The 27934-nt window shown below is 28.9% G+C and overlaps 1 protein-coding gene across 5 annotated transcripts in view; it reads left to right on the top strand.

The window, feature by feature from the left end:
- LOC142327738 (organic cation transporter protein-like) overlaps positions 1-27934 on the top strand; it is a 458452-nt gene that overhangs the window by 318249 nt on the left and 112269 nt on the right. Inside the window, exon 1 of one of the 5 annotated variants that reach the window (XM_075371032.1) lies at positions 6898-7042. The exons of 3 other annotated variants lie outside the window; for them this stretch is intronic. Coding sequence is in view for 1 of the 2 variants with exons in the window: in XM_075371031.1 (XP_075227146.1) it covers positions 12214-12286 (73 nt within the window). In the remaining variant the exon portion in view is untranslated. Of the gene's footprint in view, positions 1-6897; positions 7043-12197; positions 12287-27934 lie in introns of those variants that run through there. One more of the 5 variants, XM_075371031.1, reaches the window with a different exon arrangement.

Raw genomic sequence — 27934 nt, 5'->3', positions numbered from 1 at the left:
GTATTTCTTCATCCGTTCAGATCTTGGTTTCTTTTCTTCATCTGTAAACACCCTCTTCGTTGTATTTTGTCGTTTGTCTGTCATTTGTTTAAATCTAATGATTTTGTCTTTTAGCTTTGTAATTTTTCCAGTTTTATTCTGTAGGTCGGTCAGGGAAATTCCCAATTCTTTCATATCTTCTCTAATTTCTTTCATCCATCCTACTTCTAGTTTTTGGAACCAGAGCTTTTCAATGATATTTCTTGACAGTCTTTTCCGGTGTCCTTATGAGAAGACCAAAGAAAGAGATTCTTTTTTTTCGCATAGTATCAGTAACAGGCTCTATTTCTCGATACACCGGTATTTGGCACAATCCACCATCGGCCTTCTTTTTGGTGTTTTTTATCGATACACGTTCTGACAATTCTCCTCTCTATTTTCAGAATTTTATCAATTCGGTTTTTTTCTGAGTGATTTTGAAAAGGGTCTCGCTTCCGTAGGTGACTTCTGGCTGAACTACAGTTTTATAATGTTTAAGTTTTCTTTTAGTCGAAAGGCATTTTTTGTTATATGTTGACCGAGTTAATTTTTGGGATTTAATCATTTTATTTGTCCTGTTTTGCCATGTCACTTTTTTATTTAAATTATATGTTATTATTTCCCCTAGATATTTAAATTGCTGTACTATTTTAATTTTCTTTCTATAAAATATACATATAGTAAAATATATATAATAAATATACTTTTTTTATTTATCGTTATTTTTATATATATTTCTTTCTTTATAAAGTTTTCTTTGTAATTATTTCACTTCATAAATACGAGTAATTGTTTCAAACCTATTAAAGATAATATTTTTATGTTACGCTCATCCTTGTGATACTTATACTTAAGTAGTTTTCATTTACATAAGGAACTCAGATTGTCGTATTAACGTATACAATTAGCGTCTTGTGGTTTTATTTTTTTTGTTTCTGCTAGTATTCACGTAAAATACGCTTACGATGTAATAAATAAAAACAAATATTGAAAATATGTTGAAATTATCTTTTTATAATTTTATGTTATTAAATTTTGTTTTTTTATTAAAATGTAAGTAATTTTCCTCGTATTTAAAATCGTTAAACGTTCATTATTAATAATCATTGTAATTTGATCCCGGATGTAAAATATATAAAGAAATTTTAAACTGCGGAGTGTAAAAATGAATTCTTTTATTTATTTGTTTGTGATTTGGAGAGATAATAATAATGTTCTTTTTCAAGCTACAGCTATTTCAGATTGCTTTGCTTCTTGAAGATGTTTAACAATCTTTTTGACAAAAATGTCACGTGTACTTTTGTGGAGCTTTAATCAGTGTTTTAATATTTTTTTATCGCAGTGAAAATAATTAATCGACACGACACGTTTATTATTTTTTTTTTTAACACCCGTCAAAATATATTAAATTGTATCCCCGATTTTTATCTATATTTCCTTGTAGATAATTGAAAAATAAATATCATTGGAGATTGTAAAAGAAAAATTAAATAAAAAGTTTCAAAATTGTATAATTCCCTAAAAAAATTGTATTTGTGTATCTATTCTGAATTGTATAATCCAGTCTAGTTTAAATAAATAATTTTTTTCTGATAGGAACATAAAAATAAATATACTACACGTATAAATCATGTTCATAAGGTAAATTATAAACATAAAAACAAATTATATGTTAAAAGATAGATGTACTAAAAGCCCATGTTAATTATTTAAATATTAACACCTGAATTAATGTTAAAGTAAATTAATTAATTATAAAAAAATTATTGTAATATAATTCATAATTCAAAAGCTGCTGTTAAAATTATTTTGACTACATATTTATGTCCACGTTGAACGGATTGTAGATAAATCGTTTAAAAAAACTTTTTTTTATAAATATTATTTAAAAGTCATCAACAGAATGATATTGTTTTCGTAAAAGAAAATCTTTTAATTATATTTTAAATAAACGGGTGGGAAGATTTTTCACGTTTCGACAGTTTATTAAAAATGGCAACGGAAGCATAACGAGGTTCTGTCTGGTAAGTCGAAGTATTGGGTTGAGAGTGAAAAAAATATTATAAAAAATATTATTTAAAAAAATAAAAAATGTAACCTTTTTTTTTTTAGTAAAGAATTCATCAGTATAAACATAAGGATAAGTGAACGATAATTCTAATTTTCTAAATATCGGTCTACACGAGTCACACTTTTGAGCGTCAAATAATATGACAACCCATTTCTGTAACTTAAAAAATCGTTCTGACTTTTTGAGGGATCTCCAAGAGATGACATTATACTTTACACGAGAATATAGGTAGATATAATAAACGTTTAATAATTATAATAAGCTGTGGGTTTAATTAAGGTACTTAAACAAATTACCTTAATAAAGGTACGAAACAAAGCAGTACGGTTTGATTTTGTCGTAAATGATATTAATTCGATCATCGTAGATTTGCGATTAGCAAATTTAGCAGATCATTTTAATAAACATCAAAAAAAGCAAGCGAGAAACATTTCTGAGCCGCTTTGCGTTGTAATCTTGAAGTGAGGACCTATTTATTATAGATGATTATTATAACGAAAAGATAATATTTCGACGTTACGGGCGTAACGTTTTTTATAGATTTAAAAATATTTTCTTTTCAGCTTCTTTTTAAAATTAACTTTCTTAATAAGTAAATGACTTTTTTTTGGTGATCACACATTACTTTTTGAAAGGCAAAATCGATACAGGAAACTAAAATCAAACTGAATAATACACGATGACCGTGTTCAATCGATTAGTACAGTTTACACATACTTGAGATCGGTTATTTTCGGAGCGATCGAATAAACTAAACGACTCTGAACCGGTTCCAGGTATTCTGTTGAGGTGATAGTTACAAAGAAAGTAAAAAAAAAAAAATGTCTAATATGGTGATAGAGGAAAGAAGATTTAAAGAGCTTGAGACCGCTAAGTCGCTCTCAAATGAACGGGACCATCTTATTTTATACGAATATTTACATTTACGAAAACTGTACACAAGATGGGCCGTATTTGCTCAAAACTGATCAAAAGCGCGAACGAGTAATCGTTTCTCAACGCGTTTTATTTCTAGTAATCGAAAAAGATTATTGATGGAACTTTTATTTATCACTACCGACTTGAAGGTGTAACAGTACAAGGTGAAAAGATAAAGATGCTACAATTTGCTGATGATATAGTAATTCTAGCCGAGAGTAAAAAGGATTTAGAAAAAACAATGAACGGCATAGATGAAGTCCTACGCAAGAACTATCGCATGAAAATAAACAAGAACAAAACAAAAGTAATGAAATGTAGTAGAAATAACAAAGATGGACCGCTGAATGTGAAAATAGGAGGAGAAAAGATTATGGAGGTAGAAGAATTTTGTTATTTGGGAAGTAGAATTACTAAAGATGGACGAAGCAGGAGCGATATAAAATGCCGAATAACACAAGCGAAACGAGCCTTCATTGAGAAATATAATTTGTTTACATCAAAAATTAATTTAAATGTCAGGAAAAGATTTTGAAAGTGTATGTTTGGAGTGTCGCTTTATATTGAAGTGAAACTTGGACGATCGGAGTATCTGAGAAGAAAACATTAGAAGCTTTTGAAATGCGGTGCTATAAGAGAATGTTAAAAATCAGATGGGTGGATAAAGTGACAAATGAAGAGGTATTGCGGCAAATAGATGAAGAAAGAAGCATTTGGAAAAATATAGTTAAAAGAAGAGACAGACTTATAGGCCACATACTAAGGCATCCTGGAATAGTCCCTTTAATATTGGAAGGACAGGTAGAAGGAAAAAATTGTGTAGGCAGGCCACGTTTGGAATATGTAAAACAAATTGTTAGGGATGTAGGATGTAGAGGGTACACTGAAATGAAACGACTAGCACTAGATAGGGAATCTTGGAGAGCTGCATCAAACCAGTCAAATGACTGAAGACAAAAAAAAACCGACTTGAATAAGGAGCACTCCAAACAGTGGAGTTTAGGCGGAAAATTTACTTCAAAGAAAGCGAAAACCGTTCCAGAAAAGGTAGCCCCTTTCTTTTGGGATGTTCATGGAATAATAATCTTCATCGACTTCAAAAGTCGATGAAGAGAGTCGTTTTACTCTTCTCCAGAAAAAACGATAATACGACAATACTTTCTTGTTTTCTGGATCATTTAAATGAGTAAATAAAGAGAAAACCGCTACGGCTGATGAAAAGAAGATTCTTTTTCATTAAAATAACGCACCGGCTCACTGATATGCGATTATGACAACAAAATGTTTGTACTTGCGCTATCTTCTGAATTCTCCTTACTCGCCAGACTTAGCATCTTCGGGCTATTATCTGTTTCCAGATATGAAGAAGTGGCTTGTTGGAAAGAAATGTACGCGAAATGACGAAATATTGCCGATATATTTGTCTACTTCGAACACTTGGGTATAACTATATACAATATACTATACTGAATAAGATCGAAAAATTTGAACATCGTTTATCGACTTGAAAGAAGATATCATCAGAAATGAAAGAGATGTTTACAGAAAAATTTTCTGCTTAATTTGTGTACGGACTTATCAAACACTCGGCTGATTTATAAATCTGTTTTATGCTAATTGTCAATACAATTAATAGTTTCGTTCTAGCTATTTTTTATGATACGCTTGTAATTTATTCTTACCTACCTTTTTTCTAAAGTATTTTGTAAATTATAAATAGAAATTTTGTTTGCATTTAATCGATATTTACAAATGTTTTCCGTAATTCATGCGTGCGATTTTTGTGTTTTATACGTACACCGATTATTATTTAAATCCATCAAAGCGTATTTTTTAATCGATTCTACCGATTTCATTTTTTAAAATGATTACGTCATTGGTTTCTTTTTTTAATAGGAATTATTTATTTTTAATAAATAATTTAAATCTTGGTTGTTATTAGATGACACTTGCGATATATCATAGTATTAATTATTAATATTTGTTAATATTAAGGTTACAGCGGTTATCGTGATATCATTTTTATATGAAAAGTTGTGTTATGTTTACATCGGTTACTCTTATTGTTCGTTAATAAACTAACAATGAAAAGAAAATTGTAACGATGAACTTTGTTATTAAATATGTTTGTTTATTATATTTTTATGTACACTACGATGAACTAACCTTACGCGTAATTACTGTTAAATAATCATTTTATTAAATTTCTTTTATTTGCTAAATTTTACGATTGTTTACTGAAGAATAAAAATCATTAATTGTCTGCACTTGGTTTTTTCCTCTTCAAATCAATAAATAATTTAATACAAAGATAAGTTAAAAATTTTATTTTTACAAAAAAAAAAACAAAATTGGCTTCTGTTTAAACTTTCTCTCACCCACCGAATGTAACATTTCGAATAACAATCACAAATTGAAAAACAAGTTAAGTATTAGATATTATAAAAATGTTTAAAATTCTTAAGCCGTTACCTGTAGAACCCTCTTTTTAAAAAGTTCCCGTTTCGTTTAAGTCAGTACTTAAACGCAGTTGGATTTTCGCTCTTGAAAGTAAAATTAAAAAAAATATATATATATTTTAAGTACGGGTGTCAATCAGTACCTTAATTTTTTTGGAGCGTAAAACTTTATTTATTGCAATAATTATTTACTTCAATAAACCGAACGAAATCAAAAAAAAGTATTTAAAAAAGAACGGGTGTTGTGTTGCCGTCTTGTCTGATGCGGTTGAAAATTAAAGGGCAAAACTGAGAGATATATTGCCGCGTTTTAACTTTTGGTTAACGAGTTTTTGGTATGAGGCAGAATTACTGTTAGGTAAGCTCACTAGGAGCTATTAGATTATTGGTCGCTAAACTGTTTTTGAGGCACAGTAGCCGTTTTTGGCACGGACATTTGGTGATATACTCTAGGGCCACCGAATTGGGTGGTGGCGGGAAAAATGCCAGCTAACCAATCATGAGGCAGAATTGTTAAGAAATATTGGTGAATATTCCCCGCTCATTAATTCGAGATCTTAAATAAGTTAAGCATTTTTATCACACGGTACTAAAGTTCAATTTCATACGACAACTATAAAATAGTCAAAAATTAAAAATGACCAGTCTCTTCTCCTTTTTTCAATTTAGTCCACAATTTAATACTATCGCTGAATCATATATAAAACGTTTTTGAGTCAATGTCGAGATATTAATGAAAATACTGACCAATATATACATGCGTACATTTATATACGTAATACATTTATCGGAAATTTCTTTAATTTTTTCTTTTGTGTTTTTTGGACTAACACATTTGATTTGAAACGTCGACTTTTGTAAGAAATCGGATACCCAGAATTTTGGCCGATCGCTATACTTTCCCTTTGCAGCTAATCCTGCTGCAGTACCAACAGACATATTTTCCGGAAAGTAAAGTTTATTTGTAGTTGTTAAGTCAGTTTCTCCATAGAAATATGAATTACTAATAAATTATTTTAAATAACTAACATCGGGAATGTTTAAGTTTACTGGATTATACTGTATCGAATTGATAAAAAAAACTTCTTAATTTTAAACGTATCGAATTTTGTAAAATAGAAGAAACAAAAAAAGAACAGATATTAGAATTCATTTTTAATTGTGTTGTGTCCTAGTGTAAATCCTAGTACTTTCGGAGCTGTTACTCCATCTTCAGGGATGTTAATTTAAATTCAGATCAATTCATAATAGTTAACTAAAATTAATTCGCACGTCAATAAGACAGTAACGTCATGTTTGTGAGATGTTTGCGACTATTATCTATCAATCATATATATATATATATATATATATAAATAATCTATATTAATAAGAGTGGCAAACATCTTACAAACATGACGTTGCTATCTTATTGACGTGCGAATTAATTTTACTTTTGACTACCGACTATTATAAACATAACAGTTTAATTTAAAAACGATTATTGATTTGAATTTAAGTTAACATCGTTTACAAAATCCCTGAAGATGGAGTAACAGCTTCGAAAGTACTAGGATTTACACTTTTTAAATTGTTGGTAAGTGGAAATTTAATTTATACAAATAGTGCATATTTCTTTTTATTGTTTTGTGAAAAAATGCAATTTCGTTATTATTTTTTTGGGGTTAATACAAACATTTTCTCGTATTTACCTAGGCAATGAAATGTTGTTTTAAAATGTACATTATCTATTTAAATTCTTGTGAAATTGTTTATTTTTATCATATAATATATAAAACCTGTTTATGAATTTTAATCTTTATCCATTCGTTTCTTTATTTATTATCGCTTAAATGGTAATCGAATCAATTATTTTAATCTATTAAATTAGAATTAATTAATAAAAAAAATTAATATTAAATATTGCGTATTTATATAAATTTGAATGTCGAATCTTCGCTTAAAAAAAAGTAACGGTAATTATCTGGAAAATATTCGTGTTCAGCTATTTTCTGATTATCACTTCGGAGGACAATTTTCAGATCGGACGAGCAAAATAAGAAATTAGTTTTTTGTACAAAGACGTATTTTTAGAACTGTATTTTGTGCGTTTCATGTGGAATAAAATCGGGTTAAAAAAGTAAATGAAGGATGAATGAAAGGGTATTTTTCTCCATTTTTTGGAAAAATGTTTAATAATGAAAAAAATTTGTAGTAAACGATGAGATTACTCTCGATTTATTACCATTAATATGAATCGAGTTAAACTTGATATCCATTGACAAATATGGATTAAATAATATAATTAACTTTTATTCTATAAAAACGTCGTTCTTACTTATTGTATTCTATTTTAATTTTCATTAGATTATTTTTTTAATAATTAGCCAAGATAACGAAGTCCATTGTTACATATTAAAAAATAATTGTTTTTATTATCACGTTTATTCGTATTATTTATGAGGTTTGGTTACAAGAAATAATAATTAAATTATTCTAAACAAAAAAATATTTCAATTTTTTAACAAGATTTATTACTTTTTTATCAGTTAAATTCTAATTAGTGGCCCCGCCAATAATTAAATATTATAATATATTTTGCGATTTTCTTTTTATGTAATAATAAAATTTTACTGATTTTTTTAATGTTTTCTTTTTGATTTCTGTAATTATACTGTTTTTAATTTAATTTATTTGTGTAATTAGATTATAAAGTTGTTTTTATTTAATAAAAAAAAAAAATATTCAAAGTTTATATTACTTTTTTTGCATTGTTATAACTTTAACATTATCTTCACAACTAAATATTTTACGAGTATTTGTGTAAAACACACAAGGTTTTTATAAAACCTGGGAATCGAAAATATAGAAAAATGAAATTTAGTAGATGCTACTATCTTGAAAGGAAATATGTTTCGGTATGAATTAAATATTAATTTACATTAAACATAAAAAAGTACCAAAAAAAAGTAACAAAATAATTTTATCTTGCAGATAGGAATCATCAAACCCCAAGCCCTCAGATCGCAGTATAAAAAATTTTAATGAAAAGGGTAGGATTGTAACATATAAATTTAAAGAGCATTGTAAAGATAAAAATTTTGTCTTTAACTTCGGCAACCATTTAAATTTTTCTCGGTTAATCTTAACTGAAGATAGTATATAGATTGCCGCATGAATTCAAATTTCTTTTTATAATTTCATTTAAAAATAATAATTTCGCGTGTAATATTTTGCAGGAAATTTCAATTTTAATTACATTTTACGATGTAGTCGAGGATATATAAATAATTTACCTGAAAAATGATTATATTTATGATTTATTATTTCATGTATTTCCAGTTTTACAGCAAAATGTTTAAGTTTCAAACAGTTTAAGTTTTGTAGAAAACAGATCAAGAATTTGAATTAAAAGAAATCACCCACGAAAAAAAACATTTTAAATAGAATTATTTATTTTTATTACACGGTGTTTTTTTTTTTTACGGCTACGTAGTATTATTTTTATTCCTTTTTTTAAGTTGTAACTTAAAATATTAAACCGCAATGAAATGATTTTTTAATTAATTTTGTTCGTTTCTATTATTAATAATCTTATATATAAATGCAAAAGTTTGTAGATATGTTTGTCTGTCTGTTTGTAACAGCATCGCGCGACTACCAACCGACCGATTGCGTTCAGATTTTCAGGATATTTTATTGTTATCCCGTTTAAGCCGCGGATCGAAGATAAGTTACCGTAATACAGAAATATTATGAGGTAAAATGACTAATACTTTTTTCTTTAACGATTATCTGTAAAATATGCAATATTCTCATCAACTTTGAAGATAACAAACGCATCGGGGGTCCAGGGGGCTAAGCCCCCTGGCTAGACGATTAAACGAGCGAAGTGAGCCCTGCCCGTCTAGTAATAATCATAATTTTCCGTAAATTTTTAACACAAATTCGTTTGTTTTAAAATCGTTCATTAGGATTCGCGTTCAGAAAATGCATCGATTTTGGATTTGGATTTTCTTTCTTAGATTTGTTATAATCGTGGGGCCTAGAAAATATACGAGTTCTTGCTGTTCTTGATAACTGCATCGTATTTCTATTTGCATTTATTTGTCTTTTTTTTAACACTCTTATACATCCTGGGTTGTTCGTAGTCATAATTTCTTCATACATTCAGGTACATTCATTTCTTTATTACAAAAATTATCACTAATTTTTCATAACAAACATAAATCTCCTTTGCATTTCTTCTTTTTGAATAAAATTTATTTTTAAGGTAATAAACAGGCTAGAGCCTGTTTAGGGTAACAGACAGTCAGTCCAGTGCCTGTTTATTACCTTAACATTGAACGGTTTGAATGTAAACGCGAGGAGTTTGAAGAAAGAATATGTATTTTAATCTTTCAAAAAATATACGGTACAATAACTAATGCGACTATACAGATATGTACAATTTAACTATAATTTTTTTAAATTAAATCAAATTAATTAATCTTCCCGCGAGCAGAATTGATTACTCCGCGGTGCGCCAGCTTGTTCCTCTTTGGTTAAAAACGACGTTCGCATTGTTGTGAACGTCGTTTTGTCCAGCGTGTGTCACATTTTTTCAAAACGACGTTCTCGTTGGTCCTAACGAAATTTTTCAATTTTTTTTTTCAAATTCAGCCCCCCGCGATGTTGTAGCAACTTCCCTTCAGTCTGAAGCCGTTGCGATCGTTGATCATCTGTTTCATCTGTTCGCCAAAGCTTTACTTTCTTGGTTTTCGGTTAAATTTGACCGATGGACTTATTTTTTCTTTTAGGCATCATCAAACCGCTACATTAAAATTGATACGCTTCTCGACGACAGTATTATCCGAAATTTTACTAAACGTTTCTGAATTCACCTACTATAAAGAAACTAAAAGTTTTATGTTCGCAATTTGATCTTAACTTTTTAGAATTTAAGGATAAACTGAAGGGACTGATATCTCACGCCTCCTTTTATTTCGTTAAATAACTTTCCAATTTGCCACTTTTCTAATGTAAGAATGTTCTACAAATGTTTCAAAAATTCCAGATAGGTCTAGAGGTTCCAGTTAAAATAATGAATAATGTTGCATAATTATCCAGAATGTTCTAAAAAGTTGTTGAAACCTTTAGGAAGTTCTCCAAATTTCCAAATGTAATAGCGTTGAAAAATAATACTAATAATATAATAGTGTTCTTACCTCCTCCACAGAGTTGCGTAGGATTGTCTAACAGGTACGGCATTTTTGATCATTCAATAAGTAATAATTGCCACAAGTTTGATTGAAATCGGTCCTGTGGTTTAGGAGAAGCTGTGGAGCAAACATGACTTTTATATATTTATGATTGATCTGCGGCTCACGTGTCAGGTTGACATATAAAATTAATGGTTAGGTTTCACCTAAAAGACAAGGATCAGTCATAAATTATGGTATTAACCAATTTTTGCCTTGATCGCTTGTTAATTTATTATTTACAAAAACTTAATACGTTACTTTTCCTTCAGGATTTATCAGTTTAAGATCATCGTTGTATTTATTCATTGTTGGTTAGGTCATAAGCGAGCGTGAAAGTTAAAATGACAAATTAAAGATCCCATCATTATACTCATTCTGTTACCATCAATATTTATTCTTACGTCAGTTTTAATTACGAAATACGCGTACGTAACGTGTATGTACATACAGGTGAACGGAATTTGTATTTTTTATTATTAATACTGCCGAAACATGCCTTCTCATTTTTATTAAGTGTTACACTGTAATTATTAATATATACGTATATATAATAAATTGTATTTTTCACACCTGTATGGATAATGATAATTTTAATATTAAAGTACGTAGAAAATTGACTGACATGTCCTAAATATTTTCGCAAAACAAATGATAAATAATGACAAAGTTATTTATTTTTGTATTTAATTTTAAATATTTAAATATGTAGGCTACTTACGTAAATTGCACATTATTATTATTTTTTTTTTTTTTACAAAATTAACCTTGAATTTAAAGATAATCGTTTTCTATGTTTCAATTGTATATATTTTGTTTAGTTATAGTAAATGTATCTGACAGTCGAACAATAGTCAAAGGAGTGTCATGTTCTATATACATGAGAGTGTGTGTGCGTGTGCATGTATATTTATATATGTACATTTTAGATTAATTACTTTTGAATTTTTAATTAGAATTCAATATTTATACCGGTATTTTAAAGTGGACTCATGAGTCATGGTAATTGTGCGTTATGTGTTTGTATACATAATACAAATAATGGATATTCAAAATGTTCATGAACTGGGTTAAGGTCTTATTAGGAAGGAAAGGTTGAACACTTAAATTATTAAAATTTAATTTAACTTTCATTACATTATTGGTTATATATCTTTTTCTTTAATATTTTCTGTAGGGTGTGCGCGAACACACACACACACACACACATAAACACACAAACATACAGATTAGTACTGGTTTTCTGGGCCACTGATTTAATATGTTATAAAACGGTTAAAATGGAAAAAAACTTAGTTTTTAAAAGTTTACCAAAGTAATGATGAAATATTTCGGAAATATAAATTAATAGAAACAGTAAAATTACAAGAGAGCGGACAGATTTAACTGGAGATTTTAGATCTAGCTGCTGACGCTAGCGAGTGGCGGAAAATGTCTTAGAATTGTATGTTGTATAAAAAAACTGGTGTGTAAAACTGTATAAAAATTGTATGTTGTTAAAACAATCGGGTTTTCCATTTTTAACAAAATGAAGTTGACCTCCTATCAAAACAGGAGGAAATTCAAACACGTTGATAAGATATTTCAATGCGCTCAAAAATGTAAGTAAATGAAATAAATAAAAAAAATGTAAATGAAAAGTACCCCATTTAAAATGTTTCATAACCTTTTTGAAGCATTTTAAATGGGGTACAAGCTCCAAAATCCAAAACAAAATTGGATTTTGGACTTTTTTTATACAGTAATTTTTGGACAGTAATTTTTCTTTATACAGACGGAGTCTGATCTGCGGTCCTAGATACAACTCACGGTATTAACTTTTCATAAACAAGGTATTGATGCTTAAAAGTGCATTAGGAGTCGGCTTAGGTTATGAATTTAAAAACAAGTTGTCATCAAGCGATTACGGATAAAACGGCCTAATACTAATACGTTCTTATACGGCTATAGATTTTAGCCGAGGCATTGGCCTTTCCTGTTGCGAGTTCACATGACCGCGACTAATATTTTCAATTTTATAAAACTTAATAATAGTTTTATACCGCAATTTTACCGTTTTTTTTAGCTAATTCCGTACTTTTTTCCTAACGTGTACGTGGCGGATCTGTTCCAACTAGTGAACAGAAGTAACATGAGGATATGTATAACATGTAAATGTGTAGCCGCGAATAGACTCAGGCCGACATTCTTGAGACGTTTGGTTAATTGAACCCTAATCACCAATGTACATCGGTATCCACTGTCTAATATTCAAATCCGTTAAAAGTAGTTAAATTTTATGTAATTGATCGTGATTCATAATTCGTAATTGATTATGTATGTAATTCATCATAGTTTACTTGAAATCTGTTTTTTTTTTTTTAATTAAAAAATTTTGTTTTAACTAAGACAAAAATATTATTTTTGAAAGCATTAAGAATAAACACGGAAACTTTTTTTCGCTTGTAGCACACTTTTAAACTTTTTTATTTACATATTCATACAGTTGATAATTAAAATTCTAATCGTACAAGTTTTTTCGACAAATTTCTTTGTTCAGTAAGGTCGGATAATAAACAAAAACATCAGTTTATCTGTTAATAAACTATTTTAAATTTATTACACATAAAACCGTTTATTACGTCACATAAATATTTCGTTTTTCAAAATTACCGATAAAGAATATTTCTGAGATAATAAATTACTACTGAAGTATAAATATTTCTTTGTTTTTAAATTGTCATCAAAAACCGTTAGAGCTATGTAATTTTTTATCGTTATATAAATAAATAAATATATGCTGGTGTTCTACATAAATTATAGAACTCTAAATAAAGTTTTGTGCCGTTAAATGTAGAAAATTTAATTTTAGCATACGTTCCAACCTCAAAACAATCTACGTATTTTTCGATATGATACTACTGTATCGTATAGGGATTCTGTGGCCCCACGAAGGGGTATATAAAAAACCATTTTAATAGACAGTGTAGGGTTGTGACATATCACTTTCAAGTGCATTAAAAAAAACGTTTTGGGGTAAGAAACATCAGTTTCGATAACTTTAACAATAGTGGCGGCTATTTAATATTTTTCGTCTAGTTTCAAAAGTCACCTCCAATTATACGTCCAAGTGGATTGTGGTCTAGTACGAAAAATTTCATCATTTGATTGTTAATCTTTTCCTTGTATGAAGTAAAGGAAGTATTGTGATAGCGAAAAATTTCGGTTCTCAGATTTCAACTGAAATATCCGTTTTCATCTTCCCTGAATCCATTTTAACTAGTTTCGGCGTGACGTCCCTACGTACATACGTATGTATAACTAAAAAACAATTAGCCGTAGGATGTTGAAATTTTGGATTTAGGACTGTTGTAACATTTAGTTGTGTATATCCCTTTTTAATTGCAATCGAACAGACCAAAAAAGCCTAAAATTAAAAAAAAAAATGAATTTTGGACTTTTTCTTACTGCAGTAGTAAGCCCTCATCGAGACCTTTCAACGATATATCATAAGAGTATTTTCATCGGTTCCAGAGTTATAGCCAAATAAAATTTTAATTAATGAAATATTTGGATCTTACAAGGGGAAGGCAGATCGGTTCGAATCCGACTTCTTTTTTAACTTTTTTTTTTTTTTAATTTAAATATATTATTTTATTAATAATTATTAACCTCTATAAAAAAATTACAATAAATTTTAATTCAATAATAACAATAAAATAAAATAAAAAATATCAGAAGTTATTGACACAATTTTTAAAATACTTTTCATTAAAAAAAAAAATTGTACAAGTAATGTAATAGTCTAAACGGAAGCCATGTAGTGTTCACGTCAGTTTTTGTGTAATTGTTGATTAATACCGTATATTATATATACATTTAGCCAGTATTCATAATTGTTTTTATCTTTTTTTTAACCTACTATATGGCTTTACGTCCGTTTGAAATGAGCAAAAAAATCGTAAATCTAAAAAAAATAGGCCTTAATAAATAAATATTTCTCATTCATTTTTCTTCTCAAATTTCGAGATTTTGGATCAACCGATTTTCATATTATGTTCATTCAGTAATGCTTATTTTTAAAAATTAAAAGGAAAACATTAGTTCAGTATTATTCACTAACGGATAACAATAAATATATATTTTTTTTTAATTCAATTTAACTTTGCTATGAGAAAAATCTTAATGTGAGAAATGTAAAAGTTCTGTTGCAATTTTTTGTAGATTTATGATCGTTATTTAATTATTTCATTATGAATTTAATATATAAACTAAAACGGATGAAATTATGAGAACTTGTGATTAGTGTAACAATACACATTTTTGAAATAAAATAATTACGTGAAAAATATAATACAACTTTATTGAGCTATTTTAACGTAATTTACGTGAAAAAATACTTCAGTATATCTCTTTTTTATATATTTTATTTGTCTTTATATTTGTTTTTCCGTGTTGTCGTAAAGTTCTAATTTAAATCCTAGATACACTTCCTTTAATCGGTAACTTATATATTCTTTGAAATAATTTAATCCAATCTGCTGAAAGTATGTTATTATTATTATTATTTCACGAGGTAATTTTACAGATTGAAATGCACAGTGTCCGGGCTAAAAGTATCCCAGAGTGTATATTTAGAAAACCAGTCGTCTAAATTTCGTAAACGTAAGCTCAATCGATAGGTAATATCTCCCAAGATTGTTCTGTTCTCTCAAGGTCAGAGGAATACGCACGCGCAGGCAAGCCGACTCGCAATGCAGTTGTAATCGGTAGCGTTTAGTAGAGATGTGGATCCCGCAACAGAAGGTTATTTGTGTGCTTCGGTCAACGGGTTTACGCGTGTTCACCGGCGTGTACGAACCGAATGGAATATCGATCCTCCTACATCCAAGTCTGTTTATCAGCGAGATACGACTTAAAGAGAGAGTGGAAGCTCGGTTTCACAAACTAGAAATCATCGAAAAGATTCAGTTAGCGACGAGACTGTGGGTTGTATACGCGATGCACTCGCGCAAAGCCAATAATGCAGGCTATTTAAGAACTGTAAATTCCTCGTTCCACTGTTCACATCATTCATAAGCGGCTCCATATGTGAGCGCATGCAAATTACAACTTCGTCACATTAAACCAAGCGATCGCCGCCTACCATATCAGTTTGCCGCAGAGGTAATGTACCGTGTCGAAATCGCTAATTATGTTGATACTTGTTATTTAGTAATGAGACGACCTTTCATACGTGCGGTTAACAGATGCAGTTGTCAAATTTGGGGTACCGCTAAACCCCGTACAGTCATAGGAAATGAAAGGAACACACCGAACAATGTCTGATTAGGACTGCAAAAAAATGGAGTCTTCGGTCAATTTTTTTCATGGAGTTTCCTGTAACATGAGACACGTACTTTGACGTGCTTGACAAATTTGGCCGGATGAGGAGGTCCAACTGCACGGCCACCTAGATCTCCATACATCACTTCTTTGGACTATTTTGCCTGAGGATTTATTTAAGTTGTTGTAGTTGTGTGTAGCAAAAAAAATTTCCAGATTTGGACGATTTAAGACAGAGAATTGTAGAAACTGTCGGTATAATAACGTCGCAGATGTTCTTAGACATCTGGCAAGAGTTAGATTATCGTTTAGACGTCTGACGAACTACAAAAGGTGCACGCATTGAACTCGACTAATCTATAGTAAAAGTTAATGAGATGCTGTGTTTATTAAAAGAAAAAAAAAATAGATTATGTATTAACCGGTTCTATTAACATAAGTTGTTACTTTGGATACCTTTAGCCAGGAGACCCTTATTTCAATTTAAGAAATTTAGGCGAACTTTATAGTCGGTATCATCATTGAAACGCTATTTAATTTTAAATTATTTAATTCAAAATTTCATTTGATCATTTTAACGGATCAAATGAAGAGAATGTTTAAAACAATAAACATCAGGGGGTCCCGGGAAGCGTTTACCAAATTTAAGTTTCTGATTCAGGACATCAAAGTAAACTAAATTCTAGTCGATGGACAAATGTCCTGTAATAATAATGCCCTAATACTAAAGTACATGCCCGAAATCGCTTTACTCCATAAATTTTGCGATTCACTTAAACAATTTCAGTCATATGTCAGCTGCCGGCCTCCGTGGCGCGAGTGGTAGCGTCACGGCCTTTCACCTGGTGGTCCTGGGTTCGAATCCCGGTCAGGCATGGCATTTTTCACACACGCTACAAAACACTCATCTCATCCTCTGCGGAAAGAATCGCTTGACTGCGCACCCGGAGATTAAACAAACAAACAAACAAAAAAGTCATATGTCAGCTGTTTATTAACCGAATTGAACAAATGAGGTCTTATTTTGTTCACAACAAATGACTTAACATTTTATTTAGTAAACGGATCTAATAATGATTACAAAATTTAAATGGCTGCCGTTTCGAAATTTTCAAAAGTATTTAAATATAAAATTTCATTAAAATATTTCAATCTTTTCTTAAGATTTAAATTTTTATTGAAAAAACGCGAAACGATGGTCACAGGGAATTGAAGCGAGATAGGGCATTTGGGTACATCCGCGTGAAGAATTATGTTTATTGTGGGTCCTTAATCAGCCCGATAAGTTTACCAACACCTCAGGGTCACCTTTATATACAGTATTTAAAGAAGTATGGCTACTTTAAATAACTTTTCAACAGTTAAAGATAGAAAAATTTAATATATCATAAATGCTCATAATCCAATTCGATCTGTTTTTGGATATAAAATCACCGCATTCCAAGCACACAGAAAAAAGGGCTTTGGGGAAGGGGAAACAAAAAAATATTGTGTGATTAGTGTAAGATTGTACAACATCATTTTATTGAGCGTTGAAAAACAAAGATTTTGACGAAAAAACGCCAACCTATGACAACCTTCAAAATAGTGGACATTTAATATTTTTCACAGCTAGTTTCAAAATTGGTTTATATTACACCAAAGTAATCGTCAAAATTTTACCTTTTTTTTAATTTTCCACCCTTGATCGGTTATTTAAGAGGTAGTATAGATCACTTTTGAATCTATCTATGAAAAATATTAAATCACCACCATTTTGGTTGAGTTGTTAAACCTCGAAGTTTTTTAGCCGCAATTTGATTTTACAATCTCCTTCAAAATGTTTTTTTTCACAATCCTGCCGTTTCCATTTAAAATATTTGAGTGGCTCTACTTTAGATTTTTTTGGAGTATGTTAGTCTCTTACCGAAAAACAGATCGTTTTGAGGTAAGAGCATTTGCTAAATTTCATTCTTGTTTGTTTAACTGTTGAAAATTTATTTAACAGTTTTGTATAGCTTTAGGGTTTTTTTGTTTCTATTCTTTCTTTATTTATCTTCTGAGGAAATAATTTTGGAATTAATATTATCTTCCTTTCTTATTTATTATGGACGAGTTAGTTTTTTTTTTTTGTAACATTTAATGTTCAGATAAAAAAAAAACTTGTAGTTAACCGAATGGTAAGGTAATTTACCTTATGAAGTTAAACACTGCAAAAGAAGATAGAATATTGAATAGGCTTAGTGTCATTTGTAGTACGTATATTTTTTAACTTCATAAATGTGCCATTATGGCATTACTTTATAAATATTTCATTTATAATTATTAAAAAAAAAAGTATTGATAATTTTCTGATAACGTGTAAAAACATTTAGATTGTAATTTGAAGGTCGTCGTATGCTTAAGGTGTAATCTGACATTTTGTTTGTAAAACTTGCTCCTAAGGCTTTCAGTCATTGTTAAAAATTTCGTATTAGCCGCTACATTACTTCTCAATTTTTTTTATTTTTCAGTATCTTTATCTTTTGTGTTTCTATTGTAATTCTGAAAGGAAAACACTTCCAAGGACAAATTTACAGTAAATAAAGAGAATTAATTTAAGTACTATGATAAAATATTTATATCACATGACATTTGTGATTAGCAAACAAAGAAAATATCTATTAATAATGGAAATTAATATTATTATTAAAAAAAACTAACGGTATTACAAGATTTGAATTATCTTTAATATAAAGCGAGGACCGCATGATATGGATTTCTTTTTTTAGTTGTATCCTTGAAATCACGCTGTATAAACTTCTTGTTTCTAAATTATTTAAAAATTATTTCCCACGAATATTGATTCTAAGTAGTATGTTGATTCTTTGTTTTACATATTCCAAACGTTGCCTGCCTGCACAATTTTTTCCATTTACCTGTTCCTCCAATATTAAAGCGACTATTTCAAGATGCCTTAATATGCGGCCTATAAGTCTGTCTCTTCTTTTAACTATATTTTTCGAAATGCTTCTTTCTTCATCGATTTGTCGCAACACCTCTTCATTTGTCACTTTATCCACCCGTCTGATTTTTAACATTTTCCTGTAGCACCGCATTTCAAAACCTTCCATTCTTTTCTTCTCGGGTACTCCGATCGTCCAAGTTTCACTTTATATAAAGCTACGCTCCAAACATATACCTTCAAAAATCTTTTCCTGACGTTTAAATTAATTTTTGATGTAAACAAATTATATTTTTGACTGAAAGCTCGTTTCGCCTGTGCTATTCGGCATTTTATAACGCTCCTGTTTCGTCCATCTTTAGTAATTCTACTTCCCAAATAACAAAATTATCTACTTCCATTATCTTTTCTTTTCCTATTTTTACATTCAGTGGTCCATATTTGTTATTTCTACTACATTTCATTATTTTTGTTTTATTCTTGTTTATTTTCATGCAGTAGTTCTTGTGTAGGACTTCATCCATGCCGTTCATCGTCTTTTCTAAATCCTTTTTACTCACGGGTACAATTACTATATCATCAGCAAATGGTAGCATGTCTATCTTTTCACCTTGTACTGTTACTCCGGATCTAAATTGTTCTTTAACGTCGTTAACTCCTATTTCTATGTTAAGATTATGAAAAATTGATAACGGACTTATAATAAGGCACTTTATCGTTAGCTCAAGTTTTGTGTTAACACGAAAACAATTATTTTGTCTAAATTTGGTAGTGGTAGATCTTTTTTTTTTTTTAAATCAGTGATTATTTTTTTAACGTAGCTAGCACTCAGAAAAATAAACATAAGGATTAATTAATATAAAATCGTGTAAATTAGGTACGTTGATAATTTATACTTTCTCCTTTGCTTTTTTTTAAGACTACGGGGCTTGTAAAGGATTTTAAGTACAAGCGACACTAGTTGCTGTTTCTGAAAGTAAAGTTGATCTCTTCATTGTGTGTCGAAAAAAATTTCAAATTCTAAAAATTTCGAGGTGATTAATAATTTTGTTTCGTGAAAAAAATGTTTATAATAATAAAAGTGGAAATATTACTTGGGTGGAAATAGATAAAATAAAACTTCCATTTAGTTGTTTACATACTCGTACTTTGTTACTAAGTCGATTAATTTATTCTCTGATTTCTCGGTCTATTTCTGAATGGAATTTTCTCAATATTGTTGAAGCGTGCTAGATTTATTGGTTTCGACTCCAAATAAGTTAATAAATATTTTCAAGAGATTCTATTACTCCACCCAAAATTTGACTGTATTAAAAAAAATAATAAAAGCATTTTTAAAAATTACTAATCATTTTTAATCATACCATTCTTCTACAGTAAGAATAATTTGTCAGCCGGTTGATGACGTCATGACAATATTTGTACTCCGTATCTTTAGAAAATTTTTTCTTTCGCACAGAAATATAAATGTCGTACTGAAAACATTGGTTAACAGAGAAAAAATAACATCCAATTCACCGGAGTGTGATACGATATACTGATATAATACTTCTCTCGGGGCCAAATTTTTATCGGTTTGTTTTACGCGTTGCTACTTAATTGTGATAAGCGTTTGTTTGCAGTTAACGGTCATGATTGATAACCTTACGAGTATATTATTTTAACCGTTAAGTAGATCTCCGATTTACGACCGTTCACTATAAAACCGAGTTATAATGACTCCTAATTTACTAAAAATAAACGCTTTACAGATCGTACAAAGGATATTTATTGATGTCTGGTTACATGTCTCTGCAGAATTTCTACTAAATTTTTTTATTACCTTCCTTGACCTAACAGTTGCTCTTATATTCCTTTAGAAAGTTTCTTTAACCGTTCACTTCGCTATTTTCTGAACACAATTTTTTTCCTTATATTTTATTTATTTATTCTTCTGCACATGAATGCGGTTTTACAACGCGTATTAAGATTTTTTTATATATCCGTTTTTTTGTGTTGCCTGATTTGCTTTATTCTTTTCGAGTAGTCAAACTGTGTTGATGTTTTTCTATATTTCTTACTCTTTTATACTAATCTATTAGTCTACGTCAAAATATATACTACATCCCACATCCTCAATATCTGTTACTTATATTCCACTCTTTAATCTTCTTTTACGATTTTACCTTTAATACAACTTTTTATCACCAAATTGATCAAACTTACAGCTCTTTATAAATGACTCACCGACATTCTTCGTCTCCTTACAAGATTGTGCCTTAAAATTCTCTCTCCTATTCATATTAAATCTTTTCATTTCGAATTCTATTGTTACAAACAAATAACAGCGAAATTCAATTTCGATTATAATCATAAATTAATGCTTTAAAAAAATTAATTCCTTGAAATAAAAAGAAAAGATAGTTGAAATTAAGTAAATAATTTTTTGATTTCAAGTATTTTAAACTGGTAATCTATGTACTTTAACTTATTATCTGCGGTCCTCTGAATAGAACCTGTATTTAAAATATCAGTTTTTTAAACTTAAAATTTCAAGATTCAACTGTAATAATTCAACATCAATAACAAAGTAGATGAAATGGGATCCATTTTAAAAAAAATATACAAAATTTGGAAGAAAGTATGTTCAGTGACATTTCATGAGCATCCTAAGCGCTCAGTATTTTCAGTATTGTAATGCCAAAAAAAAAAAAAAATATATATATATATATATATATATATATATATATATATTTTTATGGAACGTAAATTAAAGAAAATAAAAATGCCAAAATTAAACAAAAATAAAAAAATAATATTTTTCTTTAAGTTTGATTTAGAAGTTCGTAGTAATTATTGTTAAACAGCCTGTTCGATACATTTTATATTTTTCACGTATTTGTTTTTGATGTACAGCAGTTATTTAATTTTATAAAAAAAATTGTATTTGGATAACTTTTTTCTGACCTTCCTTGACCTAAAAGTTGCTCTTGTATTCTTTTAGAAAGTTTCTTTAACCGTTTCACTTCGCTATTTTCTGAACACAATTTTTTTCCGTATATTTTATTTATTTATTCTTCTGCGCACGAATGCGGTTTTTACGCAAGTATTGCATTTATTAATAAAAATTGAGCGAGTTATATATTTCATGTAGCAAGAATCACAGCTGACCTGAATAAAAAATCATTCCCGTAGCAACTAACTAGCGAAAATTTCACAGCAATGGGTTAATTGTAAAAGAAAATTTTTAAGTAAAAAAAAAAAAAAAAAAAAAGTTTAATTAACCAAAAAAGGTACAATCTGTAATTTATATCGTATTTTATATTTTTATCGCATGGAATTAATACGGTAATAAAAAGTATGCGCCACTGGGAGACTATGAGATCCCATTTGGAATCTCATATCCTGGGTAAAAAAAAAAAAAAAAAAAAAAACAGCTATGCTGTTGAAAACGTATAGCCACTGGTTGCGAACAATAAGTTGTTTTCTCGCGGACTATCAGTAACACTTGGTGTAACTCAGTATGCGATTTCATGACGGTCAAGTTATTAAAAAATAAAGAAAAGATTTATGATATAAAAACCTATTTTTATTATCGTAATTATTATTTCTTTTATTTATTTTTAAACGGATTGGATATTTATTTTATTTTTAACGGATAAATATTTATTTATTTTTTAAATCGAATGAGTTATTTTATTTAATTTATTTTATTTAACCGCACGAATGCGGTTTTTACGCAAGTATTGCATTTATTAATAAAAATTGAGCGAGTTATATATTTCATGTAGCAAGAATCACAGCTGACCTGAATAAAAAATCATTCCCGTAGCAACTAACTAGCGAAAATTTCACAGCAATGGGTTAATTGTAAAAGAAAATTTTTAAGTAAAAAAAAAAAAAAAGTTTAATTAACCAAAAAAGGTACAATCTGTAATTTATATCGTATTTTATATTTTTATCGCATGGAATTAATACGGTAATAAAAAGTATGCGCCACTGGGAGACTATGAGATCCCATTTGGAATCTCATATCCTGGGTAAAAAAAAAAAAAAAAAAAAAAACAGCTATGCTGTTGAAAACGTATAGCCACTGGTTGCGAACAATAAGTTGTTTTCTCGCGGACTATCAGTAACACTTGGTGTAACTCAGTATGCGATTTCATGACGGTCAAGTTATTAAAAAATAAAGAAAAGATTTATGATATAAAAACCTATTTTTATTATCGTAATTATTATTTCTTTTATTTATTTTTAAACGGATTGGATATTTATTTTATTTTTAACGGATAAATATTTATTTATTTTTTAAATCGAATGAGTTATTTTATTTTTAAATGGACTCTTGAATCGTTTGGTTATTTATGTACAAATTTTTATGCCTTGAACACATTTTGGTTTAACCGTTTTCTGTTTACGTTTTTGATGAGCCTGTTGTTCATCGATCCAACTCTTCTACTAACTTTTTTTCTACCGATAGGATTAAACATTTCCCCCCCCGACCTATGATGTAACTTGAGGTAAATTATAAAAAAAAAAAAAAAATGTTGCAGCTCTATTAAATTGTATTTGTACTTTATTAAAAAAAAAAAAAAAAAAAAAAAAAATGTTTATATGTAATGTTGTCACATGATATTTACATGTGTGACATTTATATTGGCAGTTTGCCGTGGGAAATTTTTTAATATAATCGTGAAATTTTAATTATCATAATTATTTATGTTACTTTATTGAATTAATATTCGTTGCATTATTATTACGTTTGTAATTTTTTCTTTTTTTTTGGTAAAAATTACCGGAATTCTAAGTAAAATAATTTATAGTACATCAGCTCTAATAATAAGACTAGTTAGCGATTAAGTATTACTTTTAATTATATTCACGATGAAACAACTATTATCATGCGGTCAGTTAGCAAAAAAAAATTTTTTATGTATTTCAGTGATTTAAAAAAAAATGATCTTTAAAGAAAAAGTATGTAATAAATGAAAATAAACGATTAAATGGAAAAACCAAGAATACTTAAGAGAAGCTAATTCGTAAAAGTTTTTTATTATTTGATACAGAACACGGTATTAAAAAGATAAATAACATTATATACAGTAAAAAATCGTTAATTACTAACGATTTTTTACAAATATTTATTTTACGCATTTAATGAACATAAATGTAATTTTACGTCGGGGAAAACCGATTATATATGCTACATTGTTTAATGTTTCTTGTAACGTATGTATAAAATAATTGAATATCGATTTACCGAATTAACAAGTTTCGAATCAAATAATAAATTGTGTTACATTGAATAATTAATTAATTTAACGTATCGATTTTGAAATATTTAGCTATTATGATAACAGTAATAAGCGACTTGAATAAGCAAATTATATGTTCGATTTTTTTTCGTATGATTTATTCATGAATTGTTAAACACAATAATATGTGTTCATTAAAATTAATATTTACCGAAATTATGCATTAAATGGCACAAAATCGTAGATTATATAAATATTTATTTTACATTGATATTTACATTTTTAATTGTGTGAAAATCTACGAATTATAATAAAAAAATACGATATAAAATTAAAATTTATTGTACGATTATAAAAAAATTGAAATTAAGTTTGCAGTGTATTTTAAGAGGGATAGTGATGACATTTATTTATATGTTTTTATTCCAGAAACTCTATGACGGTTGCACCGGTTTTCATGAAAGACACATCAAACTATTCGCCCTAATTACACGATACTGTTATTTCAAAACCTTTCTTTTTTTTTAAAAAAAAGAATCAAAATAGTAACGATTTATTCAAATAAAAAATTTATGAAAAGTTGTTTTTATAAAGTTTTCAAATATCTTAGTATAAATAAAAGTAAGTATGTTCCACATATTTTCCTGAACCGCAGGACCGATTTCAACCAAACTTGTGACAATTATTACTTGGGTAACTCAGCGAAACTACTGTGGTGTTAAGACATTTGTAGCACAACCGCTGCTGGAGGAGGGATAAGAACCTTAAAACATAAAAAAAAGTTGAGATTTTGGAAAAATTTTGGAATCATCTACAATATTTTCGAACACTATTACATTTATAGAAATTCCTAAATGTTTCTAGAACATTTTGAAGCTTTATACATCACCCCGAATATTTTTGAATGGTACTACATTTTGGAAACAAGAAGGCAAGAAAAAATTTTATTTACAGGCAAGAGTTCGATTAAGTCGTTGAAGTTTGAAAGCTCACGGCAACATTAAAAATTAAATTAAATTGAGAAACGTATTTGTACAATCGCATTAGTTATTGTACTGTGTATTGTTCGAAAGTTTAAAATACATATTGTTTCTTTACATTCCTCGCGTTTTCATTTAAACCGTACTGTTTTAGGGTAATAAACAGGGTAGATTTGAACGGTTAAATTCAACAACTTGGAAGATTTGTGTTTGTTGTGGAAAGTTATTAAAAAATGGATCCGTTTATGAAGAAATTACTAACTCGAGCAACGCCGGTTCAATCTTATATTGTATATATATCTTATATTCTGATCGGTATATTGTAGTACATTTTATACATCACAAGAGGAACGATAGATATGGTACAACAAGGATACAAAAATGAGCTGCCCCGGCGTTTGTTTAAACGGGTTACTGGAAGTCGTGGTAAAGCCTAGTTAACAAGCAGCATCACAAAGTACACGATTCATTATAAAATGAAAAATAGGTGTGATTACATTCCACATTAATTATAAAATATAAATAAACACGTGAAATAATATTAAGGTAAATACATGAAAATTCTTAATATAAATATAATTGCAAAATAAATCACAATTCAGAAGGCGTTATTGAAAATTATTTCAATAAATATTTATGACACGTTGAACCAAGTGCAGAAAATTAGGGTTTGAATAAAATTTGTTATTATTTAAAACTCCATCAACAGAATAATATTAGTTTTTGGTAAAAGTGCATCTTTTAATTGATTACTAATAATTATGTTCTGAGTTCCGTAATTGCCTAACAATATTAATTAAATTCAGTTATAAAGGTTAAAGCGCTGTAATTGATTAAAAATAACATGAAAAAGAATTAATAAATATATTTTCTATATAAGTATTTTCTGAAACCGATCCGGATTTACGAATACAAAATTTATGGATCTGCGAAAATTTATATTACTCGCTTCCAACCCTCTCAGTCCGGCTGATTCAAATGCTTAAAAATACCTTTACGTAACAGAAATTGTTACCGATGTCGTGTTTAGGATTAAATAAATAATTTAAAAAGAAAAAAATTAAATTTTAATATCATTAATAAATTATTATTTAGCGAAAACTAATATGAGCAAGTAACTTAAGTAACTCGTTGTAAATCTTAGTACTTTCGGAGCTGTTACTCCATCTTCAGGGATGTTAATTTAAATTAATTTTTGTGTATTTAAATGAATCAACGTTTTAAAATTAAACTGTTATGTTCATAATAGTCGATCGTCAAGAATAAAATTAATTCGTACGTCAATAATACAGTAACTTCATGTTTGTAAGATGTTTGCGACTATTATGAACTATTGTATTAATACCAACGGTGTCAAACGCTTAGTAAATTAAACTTAAAATATGTTTAAATTGATTCAGTGGCAGGTCTTTTAAAGAGATTATTCTCTTTAAAAGAGAATAAAAGTATACTAAAGTTTATAAGTATACTATATAAACTATTTAAAAAAACAAAAGAAAAAACACCTGTTATGAATTCAGTTTTTCTTCTCTTTTTCAGAGAACATAATCTATCGACAGCATTGCGGTGTGTATTATATGTTTAATTAAATTAGCAGATAACTATGAACAGGTATTATTTAACTTTAGTAGTCTACGTTCCATCACTGATTTAGCGGATTTACTGGATTATTGTAGAGTGTGGAGTGATATAAACCGTTCGTATTATTTATTTAATGAAGTCGCCGAATCCGAGGAATACCTGTAGGTTTTGCACACCCACAACCGTATATATTTGATCTTTCTTTGTTTTTCTTTTTAGCCTCCGTGATCACCGTAAGGTATTACTTCAGAGGGTTATAATTAGATTGGCTTGCACGGCATTCCTCCCGTCACCACCCCATTCGGTCGCCCTAAAGCATACGACCGAATGCCTGTGCCACAAACGGCTACTTAGCCTCGAAACAGTTAAGCGACCGGTCCTAACTAGCTCCTGGAGCTAACCTAATTGCGTGAGCAAACTAAGCGTGGTGCCACACACCACTCGCTTTGTGTCCCACCGCTCACTTGTCATATATTACTAAAAAGAATGGGTAGGCGTACTACGTCAACTAATTATATTTTATTAGTTGACGGGGTTTTTATATGACACTCAATAACTTACTTCAGAGGATAATATTATGTACGTAAATGAAGTGTAGTCTTTTACAATCTCAGGTCGACTATTCCTGAGACGTGTGGTTAATTGAAACCCCTACCGCCAAACACCGGTATCCACAGTCTAGAATTCAAATCTATGTAAAATCAACTGACTTTACAAGAAATCGTACGGTATTCTTCTTTCTCTTTTTTAATTGTGAAACAAAATTTATTTACTTGTTTGATCTTTATCTCTGTGAAATTTAGCAAAGAAAATGACTAAAGATATTTCATTTTTCTTATTCAAGTTGTTTTACTTATTTTCAATATGTTGCTTATTTTACGATATTAAGTAAAATAAAATCTTATATGTTTAGCACTTCAGTTATTTTCTGAAGTTAATTAGAATATTCTGTTAAAAAGCATCGTTATTTTTATGTCTTTATTCTATTTTTATTTTTTTCTTGAAGGATTTTGAAAAAATATTTCAGTAATGGTTTTTATAATATTTTGACGTTATGTACCATACAAATGCAAAGTAAAAATACAGAGGAGATATTTTTATCATTGTAGCAGAAGTATGTTTTCCCCAGATAGCAGATATTCAAAGTGAACAAACAAGTATTTAATTAACTAGATAATGTTTTTTTAGTTTTTTATAAGTTGAATGTTACCTTTTTCCTGATTATTT

The sequence above is a fragment of the Lycorma delicatula genome, chromosome 7 (assembly GCF_047948215.1).
Source record: "Lycorma delicatula isolate Av1 chromosome 7, ASM4794821v1, whole genome shotgun sequence".
NCBI lineage: Eukaryota > Metazoa > Arthropoda > Insecta > Hemiptera > Fulgoridae > Lycorma > Lycorma delicatula.
The sequence above is the reverse complement of the archived record's forward strand: the minus strand, read 5'-3'. Positions and strand labels throughout refer to the sequence as shown.